This window comes from Octopus sinensis, linkage group LG6 (assembly GCF_006345805.1).
Source record: "Octopus sinensis linkage group LG6, ASM634580v1, whole genome shotgun sequence".
Lineage (NCBI taxonomy): Eukaryota > Metazoa > Mollusca > Cephalopoda > Octopoda > Octopodidae > Octopus > Octopus sinensis.
Genome location: NC_043002.1, coordinates 108,847,440 through 108,857,928, shown reverse-complemented (window position 1 = coordinate 108,857,928; position 10,489 = coordinate 108,847,440). Strand labels below are relative to the sequence as shown.

Genomic DNA, 10,489 nt, shown 5'->3' with positions numbered 1-10,489 from the left:
AGGGGGTGGTGGTGACTCCTGTTGTACTCTTTTGCCCCAACTTTCTCTTACTCTTTCTTCCTGTTTCTTGGGTAACGCTGCAATGAACTGGCGTCCCGTCTAGCTGAGGGGAACACATATGCCACAGAAACCGGGAAACCGGGACCATGAGCCTGGCTAGGCTTGAAGAGGGCACATAAATAAATAAAAGTATACAAGATTTACATAGATATAAGAGTTAGAACTTGTGATCTGCCTGCAGACCTTTTTCTTATGAAATTCTTGCCCACCATTCTAAAAAGTTTCCCCACCCCTGATTTAAAAGATCTACATGGTTTAAATATCCCAACTGCAGTTTCGGTGACTCAATCTTTGAGTTGAATGTCCTCCTCACTGAACAGACAAGAAATGGCTGTTACTGATATTTTAATGGGATCATTGTATTTACAAGTGATTATCTGGTAGTTGATGTCAGCTGTCACTTATCAAGCATCAAGAAGTTCTTGGTTTTGAAATTCCTGAGAAAGAATTTGACCATTTGTTGACATGTTGAAATTATAGTTAATTAAAAACATATTTACTGCAACATCAAAACAATAATGAAAAGTAATTATTAAATGCAGTAGTTAGCTCAATGACTAATTTTATCTTAATTACCATCTAAAAGTGTATGCTGTGTTAAAACACAAGATACTGCAATGGTTACCAAGAGAGAAACTCTTGTATGGTTTTTTGATGTGTATAAACACTCTAGTTTACATCGCTACCTGATATGCACCTAAAGACCATATGAGAGGTTCTCTCAGGCTGACTATTGCAGTATTCTGTGTTCTAACACCACATCCATTTTTAAGTGGGGATAAATATTACCTGTAGTGGGCTAAATGTGATGTGTCATATCAGGTTGATATGATGTAGCCCACTACTGAATGTAGTGTATAGATGTAACACTTCAAGGTTTTTGCATTGGAGTAACCAGTGAATTGAAGAAGCAACACCAGGAAAGAAGAAATATTACTAACATATGTTTATTTGTTTGCCCAACAGGTAGTTGAAGAGACAGTAGTAATTCTAGTGAAAGTGGCAAGGTTGGCTTGCTGATTAGTAGTTGATAGTGTAGAAAAGGGTTGTCTGTCAGTAGAGAGTGAAAGAGTAAGGAATGCATGGTGCTGACTAGAAAGGAAGAAGGGATAAAAGTGGCATCACCTTTCTTGTGACCAACAGCCTCTCTTTGCATGTCGAGTAAAGGGCGAAGGGAAGTGCTACTCTTGGTTAAGGCTGACACAAAAGTGGATGTTGCTCCTTGGTCTGGCTGACACAAAAGAAGAAGAGATAGAAGATTCTCTCTTTTATATAGACTATGGTCAGTAATGTAGGTCAAACCTTAAACAAAGGACTAACCTTTCCTTGACCAGCAAAGGTTCTAGGGCATCGAGTGTTTCCTCATCAATCATTTAGTGTGAAGAAGATTTCCCACTCGTTTTGACAAGCAACAAGCAGGTGGATTTGGCTTCAAATCTCAGGCAGGGTCAAGTTAGACCCCTATATACCTTTTGGTATTAATATTGCTTCTGTTGCGACTAATTATTTATTTTAATCATTTTGGGGAAATAAGGGAGACAACCACTGACATGTTTTGGCTTTATTAGACTTCATTCAGTTTCCATCTACCAAATTCACTCACAAGCCTTTGGTTGGCCTGGTGCTACTATAGAAGACACATGCCCAAAGTTTCATACTGTGGGATCGAACTCACTCAAAATCATGTGGTTGGGAAGCCATGCAAGTATTCTTTTATTCTTTCATTTGTTTCAGTCATTTGACTGCGGCCATGCTGGAGCACCGCCTTTAGTTGAACAAATCGACCCCAGGATTTATTCTTTGTAAGCCTGGTACTTATTCTATCGGTTTCTTTTGTTAAACTTCTAAGTTACAGTGATGTAAACACACCAGCATCGGTTGTCAAGCAATGTGGTGGTGGTGGTGGGGACAAACAAACACACATACACACACACATGTGACAGGCTTCTTTCAGTTTCCGTCTACCAAATCCACTCACAAGGCTTTGATCGGTCTGAGGTTATAGTAGAAAACACTTGCCCAAGGTGTCACACAGTGGGATTGAACCCAAAACCATGTGGTTGGTAAGCAAGCTACTTACCACACAGCTATTCCAGTTAGCCTTTTGTTAATTTATTTTATCGAGTGGCTGTGTGGTAAGTAGCTTGCTAACCAACCACATGGTTCCGGGTTCAGTCCCACTGCGTGGCATCTTGGGCAAGTGTCTTCTGCTATAGCCCCGGGCCGACCAATGCCTTGTGAGTGGATTTGGTAGACGGAAACTGAAAGAAGCCTGTCGTATATATGTATATATATATATGTATGTGTGTGTTTGTGTGTCTTTGTTTGTCCCCCTAGCATTGCTTGACAACCGATGCTGGTGTGTTTACGTCCCCGTCACTTAGCGGCTCTGGGCTTACAAAGAATAAGTCCCGGGGTCGAGTTGCTCAATTAAAGGCGGTGCTCCAGCATGGCCGCAGTCAAATGACTGAAACAAGTAAAAAAAAAAAGAGTATACATGTTATTCTGACTCTCATAAACATCATCTTTTTTTCCGATTTTAAAAGTAATTTTTCTACTTGTCTATTATTATTACTATTCAAATGATCTTCACTGCTTGCTATTCTGCCGGTCATCACCTACTCTGCTCTATGCTTCCTCCAGCCTCTAATGCATATTTATCATAAACCACACCTCAACCCTTGTCCTTCATTTGCTATATTTGTCCCCCACCTTTTCCTCATCTGTAACCATACCCGACTCTGCCCATATATTCTTGCACCCTCTATTCACCTATGCTCCCTGTTTTTCGTCTTCACTTCTGTTCCCCTTCTACCTTGAAATTCCACGCTGACACCTGTGTTTTATCTATTTTTCCAGCTCCACCCCCAATTACTCCCACCCTCTTTTCTAATATGTGAATTGCTATGAGGCTTCTCTGCCACAAGAAACCTGTTCTCTTCTGGCCCTTTCTCTTATGCAGAAAAGTGGTTGGTGTTAGAAAGAGCATCCAACCATGCCAAAGCAGATGACTGGAGCACAATGTAGTCATTGGACGCATCAGATCTTGTCAAATTGTGCAGTCTATGCCAGTATGAAAAATGGTTCTTAACATGAGATGATGATGATGATGGGGGGTGTGGTGGTGATGAGGATGATTACAAAGTGTCAATATTGTTTTTGCGATGTTCCCTTTTTTTCTTTGATAGAACTTCCTCAAGATAACTTTCCTGATGACTCCATGTCCTTATTCACCTTGTCACATATTTTGTTGGTTTGTCTTCTTGTTTCTGTTTCTCAAAGCTTTTACATCTCTTCCTGGTTTGTTTTCAATTTTTCTTGAGCTTCCTTATTTGGTGGATATCTATACTTTTTTTTATACACACATACGCATATATATATATGTTCTCTGCACGTTTTCAGTGCTTATTGCTCCTGAGCATCTGCCACATACAAAAACTATCTTCCCAGTTAGCCTTTCTTTGATATTGCTGCACCTCTTATGTGTCCATAGCTTACACTGTGTACATCTTATAGAGTTTCTACCTATGCCTTTTCTACAGATTGAGCAGGGCCATCTACCTGAAGAGATTTGTGGTTTGCCTGCCTTCCTACTTATTAGGACTTTGGTGTTAGCTAGTTTGACTCTAAGGCCCTTTGATTCTAATCCTTGTTTCGACACCCTAGTTCTGATAGTGACTCAGCAATTAGAGCAATATCGTCAGCATGCTCCCAGGGGCATTCTGTCTTGAATTCCTCCGTTATTGCCTGGAGGACTATGATAAATAGGAGGAGGCTAAGGACTGAACCTTGGTGGACCCCTACCTCTACCTGGAATTCTTCACTGTACTTGTTGCCAACCCTCACCTTACTGACAGCATCCCTGTACACAGTTTGCACAGCTCTCACTAACCATTCATCTATCCCTAGTTTCTTCATTGACCATCAGATAAGGGATCAGGGGACCCTGTCAAAGGCTTTCTCCATGTCAACGAAAGCCAGGTACAGAGGTTTATCTTTGGCTAGGTATTTCTCATATATGTATGTATATGTGCATGTGTATACATAGACATTTACACATATGCAGGTATATGTCCATATGTATGTGTGCATGTAGGTATATGTTTGTGATTAATCTATATTTTTGTCACTTTTCATTTGTCTTGCTCACTTACGTTCTGGTGTCTGCTAATTTTCTGGAGAACATTTCTTATTGGTAAGACCATAGCGGATCTACTTCTAGCATAAGGGTTGTCCACATAGTGATCATCCTCTCATATATATATATATATATATATATCTATATATATATATATATATATATATATATATATATATATATATACATATACATATATAACAGGAAGGTTTACGAAAAAAAACAAAAGACGAAGGCAGGTGGAGTACAAACAAACAAATGTATTAGTATGGCGCTCAGGAATAGAAATAGAACAAGTCTTTTACGTTTCGAGCCTATGCTCTTCGACAGAAAGATACACAGAAAAAAAACAAGGAGAGAAACAAGGAGAGAAAAAAAATGAGAGAAAAAAAAATATATATATATATATTATATATACACACACACATGTACTCTGATGAGTGTGTATAACATACATACACACATTCATATATACGTACATACATGCATGTGTGTGTGTGTGTGTGTGTGTGCATACACACACATACATACATACACACATACTAATACATTCTTCCATACAAACACATATATGACAACATTATCATGATATAACATTTCTGAAGAGTATATTGAGAAAATAGGTGAGTAAAATGAGAACATGCATACAAGTTTGATGTGATGTACTAGATGTATGTGTTGCCCGGGCGAGACCCTTTCTAGCCAAGTTGACACCAAAAATATCGGGACCAAAGCTTTTCGGGCTACAGTCGAGGAAAAGAGAATCAACTCTTACTAGAATAGGTGTTGCCCGACCTACTAGGTATTCCTTGACCTGCCCGCTAAAGTGCAACAGCCCCCACCAAAATCCCGGATCCCCAACCCGGTATGTGTGTGTGTGAGAGAGAGAGAGAGAGAGAGAGAGAGAGGGGAGAGAGAGAGAGAGAGAGAGAGAGAGAGAGAGAGATGGATAGATAGATAGATAGAGAGATGGATAGATAGATAGATAGGTAGGTAGATAGATAGATAGATAGATAGATAGATAGTAGATAGATAGATAGATAGATAGATAGAGAGAGAGAGAGAGAGAGAGAGAGAGAGAGAGAGAGAGAGAGTGATAGTTGTTATTTATTCCCAGGTTAGCTTGATCACGCAGACCTAAGATTAAATGTGCACATCCCAGCGTTGTATCCAGCTACATTTTCTCAGTTGCTACATTTATCCAGTGTGTCCTTATTTTTCAAGTCTGTAGAATGAAAATTGCGCGATTTTGCTGTTATCTCTAGCAAGTCGACCAACCCCAAACTCCCGCATTGCTTCGTTATAGATCTTATTTACGGATGTAGTAACTGTTGCTAGGTAACTGACAGGAAGTTAGAAATCACGTTTAGTTTGTTGACAATCTTACCGCAATAATAGAGGCGGGAGAAAATGGAAAAAGATCTTGTGTTTTTGGACCATTCGGAGCTCTACAACTTATTGCAGAAGTGTAAACGCTACCCTGCCCTTGCTGATCCTAATTATCTTTTATTACTGGGTAAGTATATTAATTTGTAGAAATGAAAAGTTGGAGGAAGAAGGAAAATTTGCTCGGAGCAGGTAAAGTACTCGCCGTGCTACTGTTAATACCCAGTACAACAGGTCGCATGATCGGGCTGTCGGCAACTAAACCTATTTCTTTATTACCCACAAGGGGCTAAACACAGAGGGGACAAACAAGGACAGACATAGGTATTAAGTCGATTACATCGACCCAGTGCGTAACTGGTACTTAATTTATCGACCCGAAACGATGAAAGGATGAAAGGCAAAGTCGACCTCGGCGGAATTTGAACTCACAACGTAACGCAGACGAAATACCTATTTCTTTATTACCCACAAGGGGCTAAACATAGAGGGGACAAACAAGGACAGACATAGGTATTAAGTCGATTACATCGACCCAGTGCGTAACTGGTACTTAATTTATCGACCCCGAAAGGATGAAAGGCAAAGTCGACCTCGGCGGAATTTGAACTCACAACGTAACGCAGACGAAATACCGTTAAGCATTTCGCCCGGGGCGTGCTAACATTTCTGCCAGCTCATGCCTGTTTGGTAAGGAGGGTGGCTTTCGTTAGACACCCGGCAAGACCAAAAACAAAACCTAATAAAGGGCGGATGAGCTCAGTAGCGTCAAGAACCATGCAACAGTTGCGAATGAGAGACCCCCTAGTCTTTTGGATATCTGTCTAAGAGAAGGGAAATTCGGATGTAGCTACTGCAACTTAGTTTCCATCCAATGATGTAGACTACTTCTTTTGGGGCCTTTGCATACGTTTAGAGAGTAGGATTAGCCTGACCTCACTTTAAAAAGCTTCAGGACAGGCATCACTTGATTCTTAACATCTCTACGTGTTACGTACCATGGCTGGTCGTGGTCGAGAAAGGCAAAGGTCTCCGTGAAAAATATCATAGTGGAATAAAGGTATGTGTCAGCGTGGATGGTAAGCTCTCTGGACACCTGCTTGTTACATCTGGGCAAAAGGGTGTTGGTCCTTACCAGGACTGACAAGTCACATCTCTGCTGCTTGTATTTAAGCGAACAATAAAGAGATGACATCGTTCGATAGCTGGCAGAATCGTTAGCACACCGGGCGAAATGCTTATCGGTATTTCGTCTGCCGCTACGTTGTGAGTTCAAATTCCGCCGTGGTCGACTTTGCCTTTCATCCTTTCGGGGTCGATTAAATAAGTACCAGTTACGTACTGGGGTCGATATAATCAACTTAATCTGTTTGTCTGTCATTGTTTGTCCTCTCTGTGTTTAGCCCCTTGTGGGTAGTAAAGAAAGAGATATCGAAATGCAACCGTCATATCTGCGCGCGCACGTTCATTCTTCTTATGCAAACAACAAAATTTGCGAATTATAAGCATATAACATAATATGCCTGAAAAACCCGCCAAATATCATTAGGAAACAAGAAAATCTCTGTGTCTTAGACATCCTTGAATGTTTTAACGTTGGGCCGTCCCTTTTTATGCCCCAACAGTAATCAGCCATCATATTCACATCCCATTTCCCTTGATTTCCCCTCTGTTAACCTTCATGTTTTGGTGGAATCTTTCTCCCTGTTCATCACTGATGTCTCCCAAATTCAGTGGAACTCGATCCCAATGACTGAACAAATATGCATCTTGACGCTCATTTTGTATCTCAGCATTTTTTTTCAACAATCTCCTTGTAATTAGCTGCTTTGCTGTGGTCAACAAAATTGTTTTTTAGCGACATCATGTAATAGCCAAATGCCGTAAATCCTCGAGTATAATCCGCACTTTTCCCCCAAAATTTAAAGGTCAAAATCCCTAGTGCGTATTATACACGAGGTTAAAAATGAAAATTAATTTCTAAGCAATGTCCGAGTCTCTATTTGCTGTCCGGCAATGTTTATTCAGACGCATTTTGTGATGTCGGGAGCGAAAATACTTTAAGCTAAGCCTGAAAGCAATGAAGTCATAAAAGAATCATCCATAACATATAGGCGCAGGAGTGGCTGTGTGGTAAGTAGCTTGTTTACCAACCACATGGTTCAGTCCCACTTCATGGCATCTTGGGCAAGTGTCTTCTACTATAACCTCGGGCCGACCAAAGCCTTGTGAGTGGATTTGGTAGACGGAAACTGAAAGAAGCCCGTCGTATATATGTGTGTGTGTTTGTCCCTCTAGCATTGCTTGACAACCGATCGGCAAAAAGAGACCGATAGAATAAGTATTGGGCTTACAAAAAGAATAAGTCCTGGGGTCGAATTGCTCGATTAAAGGCGGTGCTCCAGCATGGCCGCAGTCAAATGACTGAAACAAGTAAAAGAGTAAGAGTAACTTGCAGTAAGCAACATTTATTAAACGTTATTACTGTTATTTCTTTATTTTCTGCAAACACAATAATAATAAAGGACGTTATTGTGTACATTTTTACAAACCAAGGACATTATATAGACCTCCTTGACTCAAGTTAGAGAAGGGGTGCGTATTATACACAAGGATTATACTCGAGGATTTACGGTAATTTGTAGGTTTTGTTGTGTTTAAGATTCTGTATCAATTGCATTTTGTATTTTCTGTATCTTAGGCAACCGCCCCCCGCCAAAAAAAAAAACATCCACATTTTTGGCTAAAATCTTACTACAATTAAACCATGCACACAATCAGCCATATTCACGATTTTACTATATTCTGTGTAAGGGAAGTGTCACAACGAAGCATTGTTCACGCTGTGGTTCACTGCTCCAAAGTCATTCTGGGACATTAAAACCAAGGAAAACTATTGGGTCATCCCATAAATAATGCGGTTTTTTCAATTGTATGAACTAAAATTCGGAGAGGGACGGGATAAACTACCTGCATCAACTTGCTGTAAAAGCAGGTGGTAATTTTACCTTGTCCTTATTCTTAGTGCAAGTTTTCAAGAGTGCAGTTCGATTTTAACAGTTATTTTTTCAAAGCTACAATGGAAGTGACAAAGGAATATTTCCCGCATATTTTGCTCTATGAGTTCAATAAAGGCAACAACGCAACAGAAAGTGCGAGGAATATTAATGCAGTATATGGGGAGCAGACAATAAGCATAAGCCTGTGTCAACGGTGGTTTCAGAAATTCCGAGCCGGAACCTACAGCCTAGAAGACGAGCCTCATCCTGGAAGATTTATAGAGCTTGACAAGGATGTTCTGCAAACCCTAGTGGGACAAAGTCCCATCGTAACTGTTGAGGAACTAGCAGAGAAGCTTGGATTTGGTCATTCAGCCATTCATCGGCACCTGCGGTGGTAGTGGTGGAGGAGGGCAAGTAGGAGGAGGAGGAAGGGTGCTGTTACCTTTACAGTTATTACTGGGTAGCATTCTGGTTAACTCTATTTGAGTTTACCTATAGCAGTGCTGCTCAAAGTGGTGGTCCGCGGACCGGCAGCGGTCCGCGAGCCATAGGCTGCCGGTACGCGGCGAGTTTCCAGAAAAACAGAAACATTATAAAATGCTTATGTAATATTGTATTATTTGTTTACAAAATAAATATAAGATAAAAATAAATTGGGATCTTTTCCTTTTGAACGGCAGTTTTCAACACAATTTCTAGTTAACTAAACACTTTTAAACTTCGTATACTGGTAGAATGTGTCGAAATAAAACATTTTTTTCTCTTGGCTTTCTTGAGAAAATTGTAATTTGTAAGTTTAACGTTGTTTAATTTTTCGAATTTTAACCAATCCTATGGCCTCTATTGAGCTAAGTTCATTTGCTGTGTCTAAAACTGAGACAACACCCTGTCACTAACCCTAACTCTAACCCTAACCCTCACCCTAACCCTAACCCTAAATTTTAGTCTTTCGTTTTTTTTTCTTAATTGTTAAATTAATTTAATTGTTGCGAGTGTGTCTAAAATTATTCGTTTTGTTTTGTTTTAAGTTTTTGCTTTTGTTTTAGCCTTTCGTTTTTTTTTTCTTAATTGTTAAATTAAAATTATTTTCCATTGCTTTCATTTTAGCCTTTCGTTTTTTTTTCTTAATTGTGATCCTTAAATTAATTTAACAATTAAGGAAAAAAAAACGAAAGGCTAAAATTTAGGGTTAGGGTGAGGGTGAGTGTTTGGGTTAGTGACTAGCTCAATAGAGGCCATAGGATTGGTTAAAATTTGAAAAATTAAACTACGTCAAACTTACAAATTACAATTTTCTTAAGAAAGCCAAGAGAAAAAATGTTTTATTTTGACACATTCTACCAGTATACGAAGTTTTAAAGTGTTTAGTTAACTAGAAATTGTGTTGAAAACTGCCGTTCAAAAGGAAAAGATCCAAAAATTGTCAACTTTTAATATATTCATTATATATATTGTTTCCGGTATAAATTAATATTACCAAGAAATATTACCGGCCCCAGGCAATTTAGAAAAACAAAACTGTCTGTACGCCACATCAGATAGTTTGAGAAGCTCTGATCTACAGCATTTTGATACTGTCAATCAAATATTTATGGACAGCCCATAACACTGAGACAGCCAATCAAATGTTTGTATGTATCTCTTAAAACTAAACCTGTTGTATTCATTTCAGAGTGTTCTGGTACTAGGCTTTATATATATATATATATATATATATATATATATATAAAATGATTCTGTGGGTCATGAATGACTGTGGGTGCACCTAAGAGTTTCCTTCTGGGGTACAAGTCTGGGCGGAAGGTCGCCTCACCAGCGAACGCACAACTTAGGGTTGTTTTTATGGAAGACCAGCAGTCACCCATGCATGCCAGCAACCCCTCTCCATGCCACTGATGCTACC

At 39.5% G+C, this 10,489-nt stretch overlaps 1 protein-coding gene across 2 annotated transcripts in view; it reads left to right on the top strand.

Moving 5' to 3' along the window:
* The first annotated feature begins 5,528 nt into the window (after positions 1-5,528).
* The window catches only part of LOC115212737 (serine/threonine/tyrosine-interacting-like protein 1), a 47,560-nt gene continuing 42,599 nt past the window's right edge, over positions 5,529-10,489 (top strand). Inside the window, exon 1 of one of the 2 annotated variants that reach the window (XM_036504209.1) lies at positions 5,529-5,714. In XM_036504209.1, coding sequence (XP_036360102.1) covers positions 5,609-5,714 — 106 coding nt within the window. In that variant the 5' untranslated portion in view covers positions 5,529-5,608. The remainder of the gene's footprint in view (positions 5,715-10,489) is intronic. The other variant, XM_029781386.2, reaches the window with a different exon arrangement.